Source organism: Oryx dammah, unplaced genomic scaffold (genome assembly GCF_014754425.2).
Source record: "Oryx dammah isolate SB20612 unplaced genomic scaffold, SCBI_Odam_1.1 HiC_scaffold_1, whole genome shotgun sequence".
In the NCBI taxonomy this organism is placed as follows: domain Eukaryota; kingdom Metazoa; phylum Chordata; class Mammalia; order Artiodactyla; family Bovidae; genus Oryx; species Oryx dammah.
Window position 1 is genome coordinate 74356359 of NW_024070185.1, and position 22812 is coordinate 74379170.

General features: G+C 47.3%; 1 protein-coding gene across 4 annotated transcripts in view; it reads right to left on the minus strand.

Moving 5' to 3' along the window:
* Positions 1–22812, minus strand: part of FAM219A (family with sequence similarity 219 member A) — a 60926-nt gene that overhangs the window by 5095 nt on the left and 33019 nt on the right. For 2 of the 4 annotated variants that reach the window (XM_040244142.1, XM_040244151.1), the window contains exons 2-5: positions 4289–4337; positions 1067–1169; positions 726–806; positions 53–107 (exon numbers count right to left, since the gene is read on the minus strand). In XM_040244142.1, the coding sequence (XP_040100076.1) occupies positions 53–107; positions 726–806; positions 1067–1169; positions 4289–4337 (288 nt within the window). Of the gene's footprint in view, positions 1–52; positions 108–725; positions 807–1066; positions 1170–4237; positions 4338–22812 lie in introns of all 4 variants that reach the window. The other 2 variants (XM_040244132.1, XM_040244122.1) reach the window with 1 other exon arrangement.

Genomic DNA, 22812 nt, shown 5'->3' on the forward strand with positions numbered 1-22812 from the left:
TAGAGGTGGTCCTACTAAGGTGCGTTTAGGGTAAGAAGCAGTGGGGCCTCACCTCAGCAGAGGAGTAGCCAGAGGAGGAGTATCTGGACATGTCAAAGTCATCATCACTGGCCGCAGAGGAGAGAAGGCAGAGAGGAAGTGATTTCCAGACATTAAATAGAAAATTCTCTTTACCCTCCCCCAAATCAGTCAGTACCTCCTCCTCCCCCCACACTTCTAAATAAACAGCACAATCTTAGCAGAAACCATGCTTGCTGTGGGAATGCAGTTTTAAGCCAGGTTCCTTAGCCCCACCCTTCTAAATACATGACTACCTTTAACCTCCTTCTAAATCAAGCTGCTACTACCCCACAGCCTTGCCCCTCTTTTTCCTAGGCTCAGATCACCTGGGTTTGTTGGGTTTTCCCAAAGTCTAGATCTAGCCAGGTCTGTGCCCCGCAGTAGGGCTCCCCCCTCAGAGTGGGCAGGGCACTACAGCCTCAGGGCCCATTCTAGGGGCAGCTACCGGGTCAGCTGTCCCGGGACAGCAGCAGATTGCACTGATCCCCTTTCCTGTCTCTGCTCCCCCATCTCCATTCTTTGGGGGAATAACCCTCAGAGAGCTCCTGGCTGAGGGACACCCTCATTCTGACAGTAGAGCAGGTGTGGCCTGTTCAGCCCACTTGTTTATTCCCACTCCCACACAGCTCTGGCTTGCCTGGCTACCCCGAAGTCTCCATACACACCTGTCTGTGTCAAGGGCTACCAGTGGCTTCTCATCCGGGCTCTGGTCAAGCGAGGAGTAGCCTTTATTTGGGACGACCAGCCTGGGTGGAGAATTTGGGGGACTGGATTGGTGATTGAAGCACACCAACCTGGCAAGGAACTGGGCTGGGCCACACCCCACAATCTCCCTTCCCACCCCCACCTCACCCTACCCCATCCCATCCCGCCACCTTGATCCAATGAGACTCTCTCCTCTCAGAGAAGAGCTGGGCCTGAGGAGGGAGGGAAGAGGGGAGGCTCAGAGCCAGCAGAGACAGGACCCAGCTGGCAGGGTCCTGGTGGGGGTGGGGCGGGGCCCTACCTTGTCCGGGCCATGACATTGTTCTTCTTGGGTTGCTGGTTGACAGGGCTACCCATGCTGCCATTCTTCAGGGAGCCCTTCCGGGCCAGCTCCCGCTGCTTCTCTGCAGGGGAACATGGGAAAGAAGCTGTGTCCTGCCTCCAGGGCCACCCTGCCTTACCACTCAGGACAGCCTGGGCTGGCCTCCATGGTGAAACTCCTTGCTTCTCTAAGAACTGAGGCAAGGATCCAACTCTAGGCCCTGCTGCTTGAAAGAGACAGTGCTTTCCTCTGCCCAACCTGAGGCAGATAGTGAAGGGTGACAGGAGGAGGCTGACCCCCATCTTCCAGGAACTGTACTCCCAAGTGGGGCAGCTAGCATGTGCTTGATCGAGAGAAAGGCTGGAGAGGGAGAGATGGAATAGAAGGATGGCAGGGTTCCTGCAGGTGACACCTTGAGGTGGAGTGGAAAATGTTAGTTGCTCAGTTGTGTCCAACTCTGTGACTCCGTTAGACTGTAGCCCACCAGGCTCCTTTGTCCACTAGGTTCTGCTAGGCAAGAACACTGGAGTGGGTGGCCATTCCTTTCTCCAGAGGGTCTTCCCGACCTAGGGATTGAACCCGGGTCTCCTGCACTGCAGGCAGATGGTCTACCTTCTGAACCACCAGGGAAGCCCACTTGAGGTAGAAAGGAGGGCATTTGAGGAAGGAAGGGTAGTGTATAGAAAAGTGCATTTAGAAGTGAGTGTAATAAGTGTGGATCTGGATGGGATGGAGGGATGAAGATGGAGGAAGGTCGTGTTAGAAAAGTTAGATACATTTATTCAGTCATTTATTTATTCAGCAAACATCTGTGTCACCAGTCATGTATTAGGTCCTGTGCACAAGGGACTGGGGGCCCCCTCTGATTACAGACTTGGAGCATGAAGGCCTGAATGCCAAGCAGAGGAGTCTGGGCTTAATGGAAAAGGAAAAGAAGCCGCTGAAGGTTATGGAGCAGGAGGGGCAGCATGGGGCAGGCAGGGTAAAGGCAGCAGGCTGAGGGACCCCTCTGCTGAGACTACTTCTGACTCCTCAGTCAGCCTGTGGATTCTCCAAGGATCTAGAACCTACCAGATTCATGGGACTGGCAACCAAGGGACCCATTGCCTGGTGTGTGGCTCTCCCAGGAGTCAGTTTCTGCCTGGGCCCTACAGGAGGCCTGTCTACCCATTCCTTCTCCTCACAGCAGCTCCGATACTGGCAAAAGGACTGCCAGGGGAAAGCCCTCACAAAACAACAAGTTCCAGAGAGGAAGGATGGGATGGGCATTTATAGATACTGTGACTCTGGAATTTTCTCGACCTCCATGTCTCTCATCTACTCTCTAACCCTCATTCTTTGCCACTGCTCATCTATCTCACGCCCGCAAACCCACCTCCACCTCCTTTCCCGCAAGGTAGCAGCTGCCATTACCACCCCAAGCCTCTAGGGGGTGCAGTTTGCCTTATAAGTTCCCGGTGGGGATTCTCAGTGCATCTGGGATAAGGCTGTGAATTTTTCTAGAGGAGCTGTGGTGATAATACAATGGTCGGGGGGAAGGTATTGTTTTTAAAAGCATGTTGGAATTGTTGGAAACGGTGAAAAAATGCTAATAAACTGCAAAAGCAAACTACAGACTACTGTGCAACTATTAAAAGAAGTCATTTTCCATATACTGATATTAGAAGGGGCTCTAAGACATTAATCAGAAAACAAAAAAGAAAAAAATTACAGAAAATGTGGACAGTATGATACCACTTGTGTTTAAATACAAAATAAAACTAGAAAAACCAAAACCAAAACCAAAACACTTGGAATGATTATCTCTGGGGAGGAGAAAATGATGGGGAAGAGTAAAGAAGTTATATTTGTTAAATACTTATGTTGTTAAATTAAATAATAATAAGAAAATAAAACTGGCTGCAGTTTGGGTCTGGTGTCCTGTCCTGGGAAGATGAACAAATTCCACTGAGAGGACTGTTCTCTTGTTTAGAAAAACAGCCTGAGGGGCTCCCTGGATTTGGTCTGGAAGGAGAAAAGCAAGTCAAAAGGAAAAAAGAAAAGCTGAATAATATAACAGGACTCTGCAAAGGTGTCCTGGCAGCTGCTGAGCAAGGTTTTGGAACAGATTTCTCAGGACTAAGCAGAGGGCCCAGTATTTGATGGGCAGTTGGAGCCTGGGGAGCAAGATGAGCAGGAGTGCGGCCGGGATGGCAGAGAAGCTCTGAAGGAAGACCATGGCCTGTATTTAATTGTTAACTCTTTCCTGGGTGCACTGTGTTAGCTATACTTTCACTCGTGAAAACAAATTTTTTATTTATTTATTGATGGCTGCACCTCATGGCCTGTGGGATCTTAGTTCCCTGACCAGGGATTGGACCTAGGCCTTCAGCAGTGGAAATGAAGTGTACTAACTACTGGACCGCCAGGGAATTCCTGAAACCATTTTTTAAAATTAGAAGACTGTTATGTATGGCAGCCTTGGGTGAGTGAGATGGTCCCTGAGGGAGAGAGGTGGTGTTGGCGGGAGGTAAAGCGAGCGCAGCAGCTGCAGGAGCTCTGGGCAGTGACTGGGAGAGAGGTGGCTCAGAGGAGTGAGCGGCAGCATAAACTGACTTTGGAGTGGACGTGAGATAAACCCCCAAGGGCAGGGTGACCCTGGGAAGCCAGGAGAGGTTTGGGTTTATTAAGAAACTAAGGGAAAGTTTCTCCATCAGGAGCCAACAAGATCTGGAGATATCCAGATAGGCTGACTAGGAAGGGGGAGAGGGGCTCAGCTTCTAGGGGAGAGGAGCCAGGTTCCAGGCTTCGGGAGCCTCACTCCTTTCTGCCCTCAGACACAGGAACTGATGCCTACTTCTAAGGCAGCTAGCTTCCTCTCAGCCTGGTCCAGTGTTTGATGGGGCTTCTGACCCTCTCTCTGGGGTTCCTGCAGCTATGCCCCAGAAAACCTGGAGCCTTCTGGACCCCAGAGATGCCTCTAGACCTCTGGGCGCCTGTAGAGAATTATCACCTCCCTCTTGGCCTTGCAGGAGAGACGGTACCTGGCGGTGCCAGTGACTCGGTGGCTAGAGTCTTGGAATTGTCTAGCCTGAGCTGTACCTCTTTGCAGACCCAGCGCACCTTGCCTGTCCACGCCCAACATCTCCCTCACCCCCCAGATACACTCACCCAGCTTCACTTGGAGCGGGGATGGTTTGTAATTCATGGCTACTGACTCACCCTCCCGGGCGTCACAGTCTCCGTCTGAGATGGAGGCGGCGGCTGGGTCCTGGGGGAGAAAGCAGGGGGACAGGGAGCCGTTAGGAGGTGAACACAGGGGGTTGTTCTCACCTGTCCTCTGTGGGTATTTCTCCCTGGCAGCGGATGGGGTTCAGGAAGGGAGGGATAGACCCATCTACCACGGAAGGAAGATCAGGAGCTGGGTGGAAGAGCCCGGGATCTTGGCTCTATTTACACCCATCTGGGTGTCTGTCCTTTAAGTCCCGTGTCATCTGCCACCCCCAGGAAGCCTACTGTGATTCTTTAAACCCACAGGACCACCTTCTCTTGCCTCCCATACTAGTCACCATGCTCCTTAGGGCCCTGCCTTGTTTAGAAAGATCTTTCTAGGTTCCTGTGAGTTTAAGTCTGGATTAAGGTCTGAGCAGGTGCTCCCTGAGACGGTCCTTCGCCATTTCCCCAGCTCTGGCTGATCCCTTCCCAGGATCCAGAGAACTGACTGGCTGAGCCAGGCTAGACTTTCAGGCTGTAGCCACGCAGTTCTAGTGAGAACTTCTCCATTTCACAGATGGATCCTAAAGAGTGTCTCCCGAGAGAACCTGAATGGTTGGCTGGGAATGGCAGGTGAGAAGACAAACAATGGCAAGTCAGCCAGTGGCCAGCTCATCCTGTGTTGCCCAGACAGGGCTGGACACTACAGATAGCAAGACAGCATGCATTCTGTGCATTGTCCAGGGTCTGGAACCATTTTGGTCTCTCTCACTGCCCTCTTTACCAACTTCTTCCCATTGCTATGGGTGTTATGCTGTCCCAAGTCCTATGTTAGCCTCACTATTCTCTCCAGAACACCCCCAAATCTCTGCTACAAGATCCAGGGCCTTATCCTACTCTGCCTCAGTCAGTTGGAAGGCGCTGGAGTCATTCACCCTCTCCCTGAGAAATTGATAACCAGCCATGGACGTAGGATGCTGCCATCCTAACCATCCACCTAGGGTCATAGAGTGGTAAGCCTAAGATCAGAGGATCGCAGAGAGGCTCCAGGGCTGTGCCCATTCTGCCTCTGGGGACATGGAGAGCAGACAGAGAGGCAGGGAGAACGCTGGAGGATGGGCCCTGTGGGGCCAGGCCCAGGGATCTGAGTAGCTTCTGGTGACCATTAAAGGAAGGCTATGCAGCCATTATGGTGGTTTAGTTTCCCTTTAGAATGAAGCAGGGGGGATGAAAACATGCTTGCCACTAAAGGAAAAGGGAAAAGTCTAGAATGTTTTGGAGGGAAATCCTGGCCTTGTCTGTGTTTCTTTAGGCCATCCAGAGTGCAAGGCCTGGGTGGGCTGTGTTGCCACAGTGGTTTGTGAGTTCCTGAGGGCAGAACCCAGGCCTGTGTCCTCTTCTTTGATTCCCAGCCTTAGCTGTCACTGAGGGGAATGGGACAGAAGGGTAGAACAGGTGGGGGGTACTGGGGGCTCAGTGCATGCATCCCAGGCAACCTCCCAAGCCACTGGTCTTTCCAAGTCCTTCATCCTCTGCCTCCCTGGCTTGGCTCCTCCTTGGGAGACTGATCTCTGGCAGCACCTGTCCCCTGCTGCCCTGGAGAAGGAGACCTCTAGTGACCCATCCATGTCTCTCTGTGGTCAAAACAGTGCTGCCTGCAGGGGACATGGAGATCAGCCGGTGAGCACTAGGCTGCAGGGACGCTCACTGCCAAGGCTGCCTGAGCGAGGGCTTCTCAAAGGCAGAACCCACAAACGTGCCCGTGGGGCCCTCCCAGGGAAGCACTGGCAGATTTCCAATTTCCCTTCCTCTCTCTGTAGTGTTTGTCACATGTCACACACACCATGTCCATTTGGAAAGGGTTTCTCCTCTGGCTTCCAGGACACCATGCCCCCTGGCTCATCTTGCTTCTTTGACCATCACCTCTGCCTTCTCCCACAGTTAACTTCAAGAACTCAAGTCCTTGGGTGTTTGTGGCTAACTTTTCCCTCCTTGACGCAGATGAGTCCATCAGAGTGTCTTCTCTCAGGCTGGAGGTCCTGGGTGGCAACACTGGAGGGGGCCAGTGCAGGAAGGTTGGGGCCTGAGTGGGAAGCTGTTGAGTGACTCTGGTCACAGGGACCCACATGTATTCCCTAAGGCCACTGGGATTCCTGAGTGACACTGCCAGTCCCTTTAGGCCAAGAGCCAGTGTGTAAAGCCCTAGACTGCGAGGTCCCATTCAGCATCTCCCCATCACTGTCCTTGATGGAAGGCCATCTTTGAGGCAGGAACAAAGATTCTGGCACTGTGCCTGCAAACTCAAGCCTTCACTGTGGGCTTCTTGTATGTCTATCCTGAGAAGTGCAGCCAATGCACCGTGACCACCACATGGAAATATAATCAGGGAGATTGGATGTGAAATATTCATGAATACAAGTATCAGAGAGGAATCCAGGCAGAAGGAAGCATCTGGCTCGAAGAAATCAGGGAAAATTTAAAATGCCCCCCAAGGACATCTGACAGGAGTTAGCTAGATCCAGAAACTAGAGTGGTGATTAGCAAGGTTATTAATAAACACTCAGCAGAGACAGACATTGAAATGCATCTCTAACAGCAGCCCATGTTTCTACAACCCTGCACGCAAATTCTCCAAAGACTATGGAGATGATTAATAGCTCAATCTCACTGTTTCTGGGATGGAATAAATCAGCTAATGACCAGAGCAAAACCAATATAACTAGAGGAAGGCAGAAGTACCAGAAGAATCTTAAGAGTTAGTCTGGTCCAGTGATTTTCATTCAACCGTGTTTCCTGAACCCTGTGCCTTGGGCAGGGCTGAGTGCGAGAGGAGAGCAACAGGAGGGGGTCTGACTTCTCTGAAACTAGAATAGATCTGTTTTTATGTATTTATTTGGCTGTGTCAGGTCTTAGCTGTGGCACACGGGATTTCCACTGTGTCATGTGGGATCTTGCGATGCAGTGCGTGGACTCTCTGGTTGTGGTGTGTAGGCACGTTGCGGCACACGGGGCTTAGCTACTCTGCAACATAGGGGATCCTAGTTCCCAGACCAGGTATCAAACCCACGTTCCCTGCATTCCAAGGTGGATTCCCAACTACTGGACCACCAGGGAAATCCCCAGAATAGATCCATTTTGATTTCACTTACATAGGAGCCTTTCTGCAAGATTTTGGTTGAAGGAAGGGTTTTATTGCTTTAAAAGAAAGGTGAGGGAGGGAGTTTAAAACACATTGATTTAGCCCAATCTTTTAAAAATGCTTTACTATAGAACTTATTAAATTTACATGAAAACAGAGAAAATAGTATAGTGAGATCCTGGGTACCTACCAAACAAATTACTAGCTTCAACAAATTACCACTTAGACTATTCTTTAAAAAAAAATATCTTGGATCCTCCATTTATAACACTAGCTATGTGATCTGGGTTTTAGTTTCTACATCTGTAAAGTGGGGCTTACACTAATACCTATGTCAAAAGTTTCTGTAAGGATAAAGTGAGACTATGTAACCTAGTGCTTAATATGCAAGCATTTAGAGTAGTACTTAGTATATATACTACATCCAGCACACTCTATGTGTGGTATAGCTATGAGGCTTTTATTCGCACAGGCTCTGTGGGACACACAGCCATGAACAGTGTACTCTGGCAGTGACCAATCCACAGCACCAGCCCTGTCACCACCCAGGTTGGGGCCTGGCTTATGTGGGGAGATATCTGTGGAAGAGATGCTCGCTCAACAGGGTGAGGAGGGGCCTGAATCAGGGAGCATTCTGTCTCCTCTCTCTCCTCACTTCCTTACGCTGCATTTCCCTCACTTAGTTATCAGCGGTCAGCCTGGGGCTCATCAAGATATATAGCAATAGACCCATCCTTAAGGAGCTCCCAGTAATTATCAGTAAATGTAACAAGAGCCATAAAAGTAGAGGGAAAGGGACAAAGGGAGGGTGGTCAGAGAAAACGTCCCAGAAGAAGACTCCTGAAAAGATCTCCAAACATCAGTTTCCCAGTTATCTTAAGAGGAAGGATGTTCAGGGAACATCTGCAGAGGCTCAGAAGCCTGAAACTAGCATTGCATATTCAAGAAACAGTCAATATTTTGCTACAGTTGAAACCTAGAAGGTATGATGATGAAGAGTGACAGGAAATAAAGTTGTGGGGCCAGCAGGGCTCAGATCATGGTGGAAGATGGGCCTTGATTTTGTTCTTTACTCAGAAGATGATGGCAGAGGAGCCAGTGAAGCCTTGAGTAGGGGAGTAACATGACCAGATTCGAGATGGAGAAGGACACTCTAAAAGTCATGTAGAAGATTGGTGGGAAGGAAATGAGACTGGGATTTAGGGAACTATTGCAACAGTGCCAGCAAGAGATGACAGAGGCCTGAACTAAGCAGAAGATAAAAAGTCATAAAGGAGGATGTTAAAGAGAGTAGAGTGGCAGACCTCAGGGATAAAATGGAGGAGGAGTCCAGACACTCCTAGTTTTCTGTGTTGGGTAACTGGGAAAGGGATGCTTGTAGTAATTATTAAAACAGACAGTGCAGGAGAAGGCATAACTATGGTCAGGGAAAACCAGATGAGCTCAGTTTGGGACAGGTTGAGCTTTGAAGTGTATTTCGGACACTAAATGACATCGTTAGTAGATACTGAGGTTCAGGATCTCAAGAAAGAGCTGTGGACTGATGGTAACTGAAGCCCACAGAGGAGAATAAACCTTTCAGGGAGAACAAGCACAGTGAAACAGACAGGAACCAAGAATAGTGTCCTGGAGAGCATCCAACCTTAGGAAATGAGTGGAAGAAGAAGATTGAGTAGGAGCAGAAAGGCAAGATGTAGAAAAAGATCCAGGAAGATATTCAAGCAGTTTCCAGGTGAAACAAATCAATAATGTCAAACTAATACATGAGTCCATAAGATAAAGATAATATTTAGAAATGAGGCAGTCGTAGGTGACCTCAGCAAACAGAGGTTTGGTTGAATGGTAAGAACAGAGCCCAGATTACAAGGGATGTAGGAGGGGAGAGGAGATGAGGAAGTAGAAACAGTGAACACAGGCTGTTCTCTCAAGGAGCTAAACTGAGAAGAGAGAGTGAGAATGGACAGTCAGAGGGAGTTTTGGAGTTGAAGGATTCTTTGGAGGGAGGGAACACATGACCACTGTTTCACACTGAGGGGTAGAAAATTGAGTAGAAAGGGAGATGTTCGATGGACTATGGTCTTTGAGGAGTTAAGAGAAGATAGAACCAGAATCAGATGAGAGGAGGAATGCTCCTTACTGAAATGGAAGGGAGGTGAAGATGGGTGGAGGATGCAGATAACATAGAGACAGGAAGGTGGGTGGAAAGTTAAGGGAGTTCATTCCTAAAACCCTAGTTAAGTAAAAGAAGGGGGCAGATGCTAAGGGGTTGAGGAAAAGAGGGACTCTTGGTGGCTGGACAGGAGTGGAAGATCAGACTGGCAGGGGTTTCAGCTACAAATCTTCAACTTTCACCCACTCTTGAGCTTGCCTTCAGGATGAAAGGCACTCTCCGTGGTGCTGAACAATTTTGCCTTTGTCTTATGGACTGAACACAGATGATTCAAGGTAACAACATGATTCAATTTTCGCCTTCCCACAGGAAAGGTAACCTCTGTCCTCACCTTCAAGCACTAATTTTCAGGAAGATGGAAAATGAAATGGATTTAGAATAAGGTATGAAGAGGCAAAGTGCTTGTATCAACATTATCTAACCTCTCTTTGCCTAACACACATGAATTTCCCTCTAGTTTTAGGAGGGAGCTGGTGGAAGCAGTTCTGAGTTATGAAATGCTGAAAGGCTACCTCTGGAATAGTCATGTCTGTACCCTGTTCAGTTCCCCTGGGAGAAAGCAGAACAGACTTAGAGCAGGAACAGGAACAGGGCCAGGAGGACGTAGTACTAAGAAGGAAAGGAAAACAGGGGGTGATCTGGAGCTAAGGCCACTCTCTGATGGGCAGAGAGACAGCAAGATAGGGTATCAAAAAAACAACTCCGTTTCTGTCACAAGTGGTTCAGCTCAGAAACTTCCTGAGGCTGTGGCTCCCTGAAGAGTTATGCTACTCCCCCAAAACATCCCTTGGGACTGGGTGGTAATAAGCATGTTTAGATGTCAATATTTTAGAGGGAGATCCAAAAGAATGCAACTCGATGCCTTTCTGTCCAATGCCCATGGCTTGGCAGAAACCTAACGTCCAGTCCAAGAATATTCAGTAGCAGTTTAGACATTGGTTAGACCTCTCGGCTTTCTTGCAGATGGCTGTCCATTCAGCCTCTAAGGTATTCCCGTCCCTCTCTGGCTCACCATGAGAATTATTTGGCCAATGACAGTTCCTACTCCAGAGAAGGATCTGAGGTCCTGTGAGTACCATGGTTAGGGAGCTCTCACTTTTATCCCCTATCTCCCTCTTTGCTAGCATTTCTGCCAGGCAACTGGCCAGGACTTCTATCCTTTCAGGACATATTAAGACCCTTAGGGTCCCCAATTATAGGGAAGGACAAAGACCTCTGTTAGGTGTAAGGTCTTTTGGGGGATATCTGGAAGGCGAAGTGGTGAAGAACAGAAAAGTGAGGGAAGTCTATGCAGCCTGAATTCGGGAAAGGGGTCAGAGGACCCTGCCTAGTTCAGGGAGGCCTCTCTTATCAGTCTAAATCTCTTCACTCTTTAGGTTTTTCTCTATAAGAAGACTCAGTTCAAACAAAGTCAATACTGAGTGGCACTCCTTTCCAGCTCTGGCCTGGGTGCTGGTAGTAGGGAAGAAAACACACCTTCTCCACATACACCACACTTCTTCAGAGCATTATGGGATGAAGCAAAGCTCCCTAGAAGGAGGCAGAAAGGATTCTTGTGGCTGGGCTAGAGTTCAAGAACTCAAGGGGGTCTTGTGTATAGCTGAAGATTTTCTGTTTCCTTAAACAGCTCCTAGGATGGAATTCATCCCCCAAAAGAAGCACCACCCACCAGCTTTAGTAGCTTTGTGGTGACTGTCATTGGGGAATCAAAATGCAGAAACCCATGGCTAGAAACAACTTTAGCCATGGCGAGTTTAATAGATTTTTCTATTATAAAGTGATACATGCTAAAATTTAAAAAATCACATTTAGTTTTACCACTTTGAGGCAATCTTTGTTAATGTTCTAGTGTATCTGAGTCTTTTATGTATACTACAGTAGCAACACTAGGGGCTTTCCCTCTCTGGAAGCTGGTGTTTCGCCTGTCCTCATGGTCACAGGCATGGGCCTCTAGGTAGGTACATTGTTGGGTCTATGTGGTCCCGTCCATGCTTAGACCAGGTGGAGCCCATCAGAGCATCCCCCAGAATTGGGAAGTGGGGCTTCTACGAGGAAACATGAAGTTTAAGACTATAGATTAGGTAGCAGAGAAGGTCACTGGCAGGGAGACAAGAATAAAGCTGATGTTCAGAAAGAAGAAACACAAGAGCTAGAAAGTCTTCCCTAGGTTTCAGGTTCTGGTTTTAGAACTTGTCCTGTCCCTCTAAGGTTTGATTACCTGTCCTCTTTTATTGGACTTCCCTGGTGGCTCAGATGGTAAAACATCTGCCTACAATGTGGGAGACCCAGGTTCAATCCCTGGGTTGGGAAGATCTCCTGGAGAAGGAAATGGCAACCCACTCTGGTATTCTTGCCTGGAAAATCCCATGGACAGAGGAGGCTGGTAGGGCAACAGTCCATGGGGTCACAAAGAGTCGGACATGACTGAGTGACTTCACTTTTCCTTTCCTCTTGTATTAGGAGAAAATCTAGTGTCGTTACAGTCTAGTCACCTTTTTAGCTTAAACTAGCTTGAGTTGGATTTTGTTACTATAACCAGAAAGTATCTGCTAATAATTATTCATAGAACAACATTTAAAGAAAAACATACTGTATCTTATATTCTGTATTTTAAAAAATTAGTATTAGGGCATATTCAACTCTCCATATTTTTACATAGTTTTCTTAACCATCAGCTTAATGGCTACAAGATATCCATAAAGGGGACATACAATAACTTTTTAACCTTTCACTTATTTTGGACATTTAGGTGGTTTGCAATATTGCACTATTATAAATCAAAAAGTGCGAATGCTTTTAAGATTCTTGATACATACTGCCAAACTGCTTTCCCAGAGGATTCTTCCAATTTACAATGCCTCTAGTCACAACCAATAGCTATAGCTGGTTTTTTAGTATTTTATTTTTTACTGTGTACCAGAGTATTTCAGGTCATCACATCTATCTACTGTTTTCCAAGAGAGCTCTTCTCCAGTCCTATTTCCCCCTGGGGAATCTTCTTTCAAAGAACAGAATTTCCTCTGGGCATCATCTGCCAGACAAAATATTCCTGACTTGAAGCCACTGATTAAGAACAAAAGGCGAGAAGACTGTTACACTGCAGCTTGGGAAAGGTACCAGTAGCGCATGGACCACTAGTACTGTCAGCTAGCGGGCGGCCATGCTTCAGCTGGTCCCTGGCCTGTGCACATCAGCTGCAGGCACTGGGACTGAAGCTGCAGGTCCAGGAGGCAAACCTCACCGAGGAGGTCTCCCTTGCTTTCAGATTTGGGGTGAGACAATGAACCAAAATGGCTCTGGAGTTATTCCAGAAAGACAGGCAGCTCCCACTCCCTTACCTATTATTTAGTTTTCAAAAATAGCTACTCAGAAACAAGGAGAGAAAAGGATGGTGAAAGATACGAAGCTAGCACTGGGATGGCAAAGAACTGGATTCATTTAAAAGGAAAATTGCATTTATTTATCTTTGGCAAGGCTGGGTCTTCATTGCTGCGGAGGCTTTTCTCTTGTTATGGCGAGCAGGGGCTGCTCTCTGGTTGCAGTGTGCAGGCTTCCTATTACAATGAGTTCTCTTGTTGCTGAGCACATGGTTCCATGGCATTTGGGCTTCAGTAGTCACAGCAAGAGGGCTCAGTAGCTGTGGTTCGCAGGCTCTACAGTATGGCCTCAGTAGTTGTGGTGCATGGGCTTAGTTGCTCTGAGGCATGTGGGATCGCCCCGGACCAGGGATTAAACTGTGTCTCCTGAATTGGCAGGTGGGTTCTTTACTACTGAGCCACCAGGGAAGCCCCAGATTCATTTGGGGGAGACAAGGGACTTGTGGATTTTTAAAATGATGTAGAATCCTGCTTTGCCTTCTCTGTGGTTAGGGCTGCTTATCCTATATTGGTGTTCTGTCGTTCCTATTCACCTGGAAAGCCTATGAACAAAAAGCCTTTGTTGGGGAGATAGGGAAAATGCCTAACTCAGGGACAACTAGATAGCAACAGTGGCTTGGGGGAAGCCTCTGCAAAAAGGCCTAGAGGATGAGCCTCCTGACCCAGGAGACAGGGGCAGGGCCAGAAATTGAGAAACCTTGGTTCCTCCGGGAGGCTTGACTTGGCCTAGTCCTTGAACTTCATCCCTATCCCCAAGCTCATCCTCTGGGCCAGATGTTAAGCAGGCTCCTGTCTTACCTTGGACCGGGCAGAGACACAGGTCTTAGCCTCTACAGTCTGGTGAACCAAAATGGTTTTGAGTCCTACATCCTGCTCCTCCGTCACCTGCTCCTATTTCAACCTCTTTAGGGAGAGGCCATCTCACTTAATGGAGAAAGGGGTAAAGGTGTAAAATTCTTTAAAAAAGTAGATCAACAATGGTTGAAGTGATAAATTTTATGTTATATTTATTTTACCACAATGCGAAAAAATGGGGGAAAAAAGAGATTAACTGGTAGGGCCTGAGGCAGAAGAAGATGGTATGAGGGTGGACAGTGGAGAGGAGGCAGTCCCTTCTCTTATTTAATTCAGTTTCGGCCAACACAGACTTTGGAGATGAGACTTTGCATAGAAATGATTCCAAAATCAAGGGAGTTAAAGGGGACAAGGGATCTGCAGTTCTAAGGGCCTTCTACTTGGACAGGGTGGAAAGGAGGCAAAGGGGATTGGATACTCAGGGATAATGGAGCTTTAAGGAGTGTGGTCCAGAGGACCCTTTAGTTTCTTTTATGGATCCTAGTTCCCCAGTGTAAAGAGGGTGGCACAGAACACCAAGGGAGATGCTGCCAAAGAACTGATAGACAGTGTTTGCTTGGAAGAGTCCTTGAGACTGGTCCCTTATCCCTGCACATGGTAGGGAGCTGAAGCAAGAGAAATGTCAACAAACATTGACATGTGGTCTGCACCAGACTACTTGTGGATGGATCTTCATCTGGATCTTGGCTCCAAATCTCACTTGAGGATGTTTGATAAGCTTCAGTTACTCAGAGACTTACCCAAGCCTGCACTGCCTCATGACTCTTCTGGACTCCTGGATTTCCCAAGAAGGCAGTTATCTGAAAGTCTATGGGATGTCTTCCCAGGGCTGCCATCTCTGACTCCTTTCCTCTGGCCTTGGAAGAGTAAAGAGCTACTTGTCTGTGGTGGACAACGGACTTAGAGGGCTGGTATGAAGTAGCTTCTCCCCTCTGTGGCATTTCCTGCCTCTGCCTTTCTTCTCCCTTACAGACTCATCTAACTCACCAGCCTCCATTATGCCTGGCAAGCACCACTTTTTGCCCATAAAGACAACTTGCATTTCTCTGGCCAGAGCAGTCTCCTGTTCTTTCCTTTTTTTGGTCATCCCAATAGTTAAGCATTGGTGAGCTTGAAAGTGAGGTGTTAGTCACTCTGTAATGTCCAACTCTTTGAGACTCCATGGACTGTAGCCCGCCAGGCTCTCTGTCCCTGGGATTCTCTAGGCAAGAATACTGGAGTGGGTAGCCATTTCCTTCTCCAGGGGATCTTGCAGACCTAGGGATCAAATTTGCATTGTAGGCAGATTTTTTACCGTCTGAGCCACCAGGGAAGCTTAATGCTTGCAACTTGTTTAAAAAAAACAAAAAAACTTGATGTTCACTAAACAACAACAAGGCGGCAGACAGGACAAAATGCATTTTGAAGAGGGAAAAAGACCCAGACCTGGTTCTCTTCAAGAAGTGAAAGTGAGGTGAAGTGAAGTCGCTCAGTCATGTCCGACTCTTTGCGACCCCATGGACTGTAGCCTACCAGGCTCCACAGTCCACGGAATTTTCCAGGCAAGAGTACTGGAGTGGGTTGCCTCTTCCTTCTCCAGGGGATCTTCCCAACCCAGGGATCGAACCCAGGTCTCCCACATTGCCAGCAGACGCTTTACCATCTGAGCCACCAGGGAAGCCAAGAAGACTTTAGTCTAAAGGTGGGGAATTGACAGGCACACAGATTAGCCTGTTCAAGGCAGAGAGAGGAACATGAGAGGCAGGAATGCATGAAGGGTGGGGGGAGCACAGAGAAGGTGATGGCAGTGGAGATTGTTTATCCTCCCAGACAAAGAGGGTCAGGCTCTTCTTTGATCAGGGGGCTTCCCTTGTAACTCAGCTGGTAAAGAATCTGTCTGAAATGGAGGAGACCTGGGTTCGATCCCTAGGTTGGGAAGATCCCCTGGGGAAGGGAAAGGTTACCCACTCCAGTAGTCTGGCCTAGAGCATTCCATGGACTATATAGTCCATGGGGTGGCAAAGAGTCAGACACGACTGAGCAATGTGCACTTTTACTTTGATCAAAGCAGAGGATCAGCTCTTAGGTCAATGGGTACTTTGGCAAGAAGACTCAGAGCAATGATTAGTGAGGTTTAGCCCTAGGGCTAGGACTTTATTCTCACTACTTTTTAATGCTGCTGCTAGTACAACCTCTACTCTGTCACGGGGCACCCAGTCCACCCTGTTTCTGTGGGTCAAGTACAGAGATGCAAGGGGCTCAGTACATCAGGGTCTTTTCCTTTACCACGAGATACACAGACAACTCTCCCATAAGGAAGGGTCAAGAGGCTGTAGGTGGGTGGCAGGAAAGTGTTTTCATTGGGAAGGCAAATATGAATTCACAGTCCTAAGATAGGGATACGGTAGCTCTGGTGAAACAAACCCTTACTGGCCCCAGCAGTCACTCTCACCAGGCCTGTTTTGTGCAGCAGGGAGGTCGATGCTAAGGTCACTTGGGGGCTCAGGGCCCATCTCAGGAGAGGAGGAGGTCAGAGAAGGGAGGGAGAGACTTGTGAACCCTATCTGAGTTTCCCTAGAGAAGTCAGATGGTGGTGGAAGAGTAGGGGGAGGGGAGGTTCTACACTAGCCCAAGCTCAAGGCAAGATCTCAGCTGTGAAGACAGCCATTTGCTGGTTATGAGTCTCTAGAGGGAAACAATACTCCTCTGCAAAGCTAGATGATGGTGGAGTCCCTGCTGGAAGGGCTTCCCCGGGCCGTCCTGTCACTCCCTGGCTGGTGTAGTAATGCTGAATGGATAACTCAAGGCTACCACCTCAATCCTGAGGCATCTACAGGTAGGGACCCTGAAACAACAAATAATCAACACTTACTTAAAGAGCTCCCCAGAGCTCTGCAGCCCATTTCTCTGAGGAATGTCTTCTTTGCTCTGATTACATCTGAGCAGGCTTCATCTCTTCTAGGCCATTCTGACACACCTCTACAGCTTATATCCTTCCACACCACTGAGCACATCTATGTACCTTTAGGGTGGTACTTTTTAAACAGTAATGGGCATACAAATCACCTGGGAATATTGTTTAAATGTAGATTCTGATTCAGCAGGTCTGGAAAGTGAAAGTGCCAGAGTCTCAGTTGTGTCCAACTCTTTGCAATGCTATGGACTGTGGCCCGCCAGGCTCCTCTGTCCATGGGATTCTCCAGGCAAGAATACTGGAGTGGGTTGCTGTGCCCTCTTCCAAGGGATCTTCCCAACCCAGGGACCGAGCCCAGGTCTCCAGCATTGCAGGCGGATTCTTTACCATTTGAGCTGCCAAGGAGGGTCTCAGTAGGTCGGGAGTGGAACATGATTATGAGTATCCACATTTCACAGAAGCTCCAAGGTGATACCAGTGTTCTTAGTTCAGGGACCACACTTTGAAGAGCGGGGCTCTAGGCGAGCCCCTCTACACTGACACCATGCCCGGGCAGCCCCTCAGAGTGCTCTCTGCCCCAGCCTTAATCTGGTTAATTCTTAGTGTGAAGAGAGGATGATGATTTGGTGGGGGAGGAGATTAGGGACTTACAGCAGCAGAGCTGGCTGGGGCCAGGCAGGGAGCTGCACAGAACAGCTTAGCCCAGGCATGGTTCTTCCGGACTTTATGAGATATTTTAGCTACTATCTCTTGAACATCTGCTCTATGAATAGTTACGGTGCTAGGTGCTTCATGTACATTGTCTCATTTAATTCTCCTAAAAGACCAAGTCAGGTAAATATCCCCATTTCAGAAGTGAAGAGCCAGGTTGTATAAAGCAATATGTTCAAATTCACACTTAGAAGGTGGAAGCACTAGGAGTGGAATCTAATTTGCTCATTTAAAAATATCCCAGCCTCTCCTCAGAGACATCAGATGAAGTCATGAGATTAACAATACTTTAGAACTTAGCTGAGGGACTGTTGTCTTGTAAAGCAGGCACTTCAAAGGCTGGCACTAGTTTAATCACATCTCTACTGCTCTGCACACTTTCGGAGCTCCTCTTGAGAAAATCATGCATGCTTTCTGATCATTGGCCTCCTGCTCAATGAGTTCTCCATAGGAAGAAAGTATTAGAGCCAGGAAGCTGTCAATAACTCAAGATGGAGAGAGAAAGAGAGACTGGCAGGAAGCAGCAAGCAGGAAAAATCCCTGGGAGCTGAGAGTGCTAAGCCCATGAGAGGAACGCAGAGGGCAGTACAAGAAAGGGAGACAAAAAGGTCTCAGCCGCTCATTCAGTTCAGGTCCCAGACTTTATATTACATTCTAGGCACTGTGCTGGGTGCTGCTGATACAAAGACGATATGGCCTTTGCCCATGAAGAGCTCATAGGCCAGTAAGTAAGGTAAATGAATATACAGATAATTTTAATATTAATAATATGAGAAGGGCTAGAACAGATAGAAGTTTGTGTTGAGTGTTTTAGGGACATAAGATAAGACAGAAGCATCTATCCCACTCTTGGGAATTAGGGAGGACTTCTTCAAAGAAAGCTGAGGCATGAAGGATGAGTAGGAGGTAGATGCGAACCAGATGAAGAAAGGAACAGGAAAGGAGGGGAGTGGGATGAATTAGGAGATTGGGATTGACATACATACACTACTATGTACAAATCACTAATAGATCACTAATGAGAACAGGAAACTCCACTCAGTGCTCTGCGGTGACCTAAATGGGAAGGAAATCCAAAAAGAGGGGCTATATGGACACACATGACTGATCTGCTTTGCTGTATAGCAGAAACTAATACAATATTGTAAAGCAACTATATTCCAATAAAAATTAATTTAAAAAAGAAAGAATAGATAAAAAAAAAAAGGAGTGGGAAGAAGACACACACGACTATATGGCAGGCAGAAGGAACGGCTCAATCTTGCTGGGATATTACACGTAGGGGTGAAGTGGGAGATGATGGGACTAGAATGGGATGAAGGCTTAAAATCATGAAGGGCTTTGTACGTCCTGTTCAGGGCTTTGGACTTTAACTGGAAATAATGGGGAGCAATTGAAGGATTTTAAGCCCATTGTCAGATTTATAGAAATAGATCATTCTGGGAGTGGTGTGGGAGAATAGGAAGGAATGAACAAACTAGAGGCAGGGCACCAGATAAGAGGCATTGCAAGAGGTGATAAAAGCTGGCAAAAGGCAGTCAGTGGGGTTGGAGCAAAGGGGATGCTGAAGAAAAACACATCGAGGTCAAACTGTCAGGACTCAGTGGCTGATTGCATCTGAGTTTGAGGGAAAGACCTTGGCTAGGATGACTCCCAAGTTTTTTCCTAACTCAGGTGCCTGAGTGAATTGTGATACCACCAAATAACAGAGAAACAGAAATAAGAGTAAGTTTAATGATTTTGTTTTGTGCAGGGGTGTGTGCATGTGTGACTGTAAATATGAAGGTGGGAAGAAAAAACTTGGCCAACACCAAAGCTGAAGGGGGTGGAGTAGAAGACTGACAGCTGTGGTCAGACACACAGGGGACCAAGGGGAGGCTGATGTCATGGACGTCAGGGAAGGACAAGGTCTTGAGAAGGACAATGAGACTAAGGGATGGTTAAGACTGGGGGAAAGAGCCAACAGAGAAGGGTGAGCTATTCAAAGACATCCAGAAAAAGAACTTAAGACATAGTGCTTGTTCTCTGGTTTCCTGACACTTTGGCAAAAACTTAACTTTGTTCTCAACAATTATGGGTCTGATCTTTGGGAAGCTTGAGACTCCCCACAGAGAGAAACCCTTCAGTAGAGAAGTCCAGCCATGGTCTGGAGATCAAGGCAGATTTGCTGTTTCTTGGAAGTGTAGGCAAGAGTGGGCTGAAGGCAAGGTGTTCTAACTGGGGTCTGACCAACCTCAAAATAACAGCAAGCAGAGGGGTGTGTAGTTGCCCCAGGTCCTGGGATGCCCCCTCATGAGATGGCAAAAAAAGCAAAGATCCTTGGGTTCCTAGTCCTTTGGCAGGAAGCCTGCACAGACCTCAGCCTAGGAATCTGGGGCAGAGGGATTCAAGGAGGACAGCTTGCATTGAGATTTTTCTAGAACCTGAATACCCGCTCCATCAACTATGAACATCCAGTGGAAGCTCAGTCTCAGACTGGGATTATTTAGTGATCAGGATTTCATACTCTGAATACCTTCAATAATACGTTTCGGCAAAAGTAAGGTAAAACTAAAGAACTGCTTGACTTTATTTTTTTAATAGTTTTATTTCTAACATATTATGCTGCTGCTGCTGCTGCTAAGTCGCTTCAATCGTGTCCGACTCTGTGCGACCCCATAGACGGCAGCCCACCAGGCTCCTCTGTCCATGGGATTTTCCAGGCAAGAGTACTGGAGTGGGGTTGCATTGCCTTCTCTGCTAACATACTACAGCTTCTTTTTATTTCTTAAAAAAAAATTCCTTTTTTTTTTTTTGCCACACTATGTGGCTTGCAGGATTTTAGTTCCCCAACAAGGGATTGAATCCGGGTCATGGCAGTGAAAGCACCCAGTCCCAGTCACTGGAACACCAGGGAACTCCTTGACTTATTAATAATTGCTAATCAGACACCCTTCTTATGCAGATGACATCACCCTTATGGCAGAAAACAAAGAACTAAAGAGCCTCTTGATGAAATTGAAAGAGGAGAGTGAAAAAGTTGGCTTAAAGCTCAACATTCAGAAAACTAAGAAAATGGCATCCAGTCCCATCACTTAATGACAAAACAGATGGGGAAACAATGGAAACAGTGACAGACTTTATTTTCTTAAGTTCCAGAATCACTGCAGATGGTGACTGCAGCCACAAAATTAAAAGACACTTGCTTCTTGGAAGAAAATCTATGACAAACCTAGACAGTATATTAAAAAGCAGAAACATTACTTTGCCTACAAAGTTCCATCTAATCACAGTTATGATTTTTCCAGTAGTCATGTATAGATGTGAGCGTTTGACCATAAAGAAGGCTGAACACTGAAGAATTGATGCTTTTGAACTGTGGTATTGGAGAAGACTCTTGAGAGTCCCTTGACTGCAAGGAGATCAAACCAGTCAATCCGAAAGGAAATCAATCCTGAATATTTATTAGAAGGATGGAGCTGAAACCGAAGCTCCAATACTTTGACTACCTGATGCAAACGCCGACTCTAGCAAAGGCCCTGATGCTGGGAGGGATTGGGGGCAGGAGGAGAAGGGGATGACAGAGGATGAGACGGTTGGATGGCATCACTGACTCAATGGACAAGAGTTTGAGCAAGCTCTGGGAGATGGTGAAGGACAGGGAAGCTGGGCGTGCTGCAGACCATGGGGTTGCAAAGAGTTGGACACAACTGAGCAACTGAACTGAACTGAACTGTGAGAAAAGTTAGGGAATAGTACAGAGTGGATGTAATAGACCCTAGTTTCTGTGTCTCCTGCAACCAAACACCAGAACCTGTGAGTGCCCAGGGCACTGAAGTACAGGAGAGCCATGCTTGTGCTAAGGCAGAGGACACTGGCAAAAACAGTGAGGTTGGACTGACTTCTCCCTGAACCTTGACTTTGGGGGCCTACTGTATTTTGGAAAAAAAAAAAAAAAGTTTGGAAAATGAAGAGACTGTGTTTGGCTATTTACAAAAATAGATCTGTGAATGCTGCTAGAGTTGAAGGAATGTTTTATGCTATTTGATACATTTGAAACAACCCAACAAGCTAAAAATTTTTGCTGTGAAAGGAATGTTTTTTCTGTAGGGTTAAATTTTGGTTACAATAAGAAAGGAAGCTCCAAATATTCCCATATTCCCTGTCAGGGGAATAATGCTTTTTTCTTCACTCTACAACCTTATAGCAGTCAGAAAGTTAGTTACAAAGTTAGTCTCATCTGGCTTCTAAGCAACCCAGAATAACCATTTTTCAGTATTTTGGTTTCCATGTGTGCTGAGTTGTTTCAGTCTCCCCTGACTATTTGCAACCCCATGAGTGTAGCCCACCAGGCTCCTGTGTCCATGGGATTATCCAGGCAAGAATACTGGAGGGGTTGCCATGCCCTCCTCCAGGGGATCTTCCTGACTCAGGGATAGAACCCATATCTCTTACATCTCCTGCACTGGCAGGCAGGTTCTTTACCACTAGTGCCACCTGGGAAGCCTTTTGGCTTCTATGGTGGTGGTGGTTTAGTCACTAAGTCGTGTCCCCATGGACTGCAGTCTGTCCATTGGATTTCCCAGGCAAGAATACTGGAGTGGGTTGTCATTTCCTTCTCTAGGGAATCTTCCCGACAGAGGGATCAAACCTGGGTCTCCTGCATTGCAGGCCTATTCTTTACCAACTGAGCTACCAGGGCTTCTATATGGACACATAATTTCACAGGCAGTAGGAATCTGCCTTGTCTTATTACGGCCTCTACTCTTTCCCCTACTCCGTTCTATCTTTTACTCCATTGAAAACCAAAGCATTGGCTCCTTGGTGATTTTATCCTATTGCAATGTTTAAGAGAGTAATTCTCCACTCCTTGTTACATATAGCTGGGACTAGGACAAGTTCTTTCTGTATAGGTAGGAAAACTGATGGTCTGTGGGAAGAATTGGAAACTCCTGGGTCGCAGAGTACAGTCGACCCTGGGCTGCTCTGGATTCTGAGATAATTGTGCCACCCACCCTCTTCTGGCCCAGTTCCAGCCAGCTGCAAATTGTCTGGATTGAGCTGCTTCGACTCACTGATGTTATCGGCCTCACAGTGCCTGGAGCACACAGATAGGAACAGGCAATGGCGCCGTCTCACCGGATGTAGTAATGTAATTTAGTTTCTGAAATCCAAGTATAAAATCTTGGAAGATGACTTTTTTTTTAAATCTCTGTCCTCAAGAGGGGGGTGATGGCGTGGAATTCCCAGCAAAACCATCTAAATAGGGAAATGGCTTCTGTCATATAGTAATAAATAGTTCAAAGCCGTGCAGAAACATACAGAGAGGATTTGTAGGGAAAGTAGGTGTCGAGTCTTTCTTGTTTCCTCTCTCCCACCTCCTCTGGGCTGTGAGGATCACTCTATTTG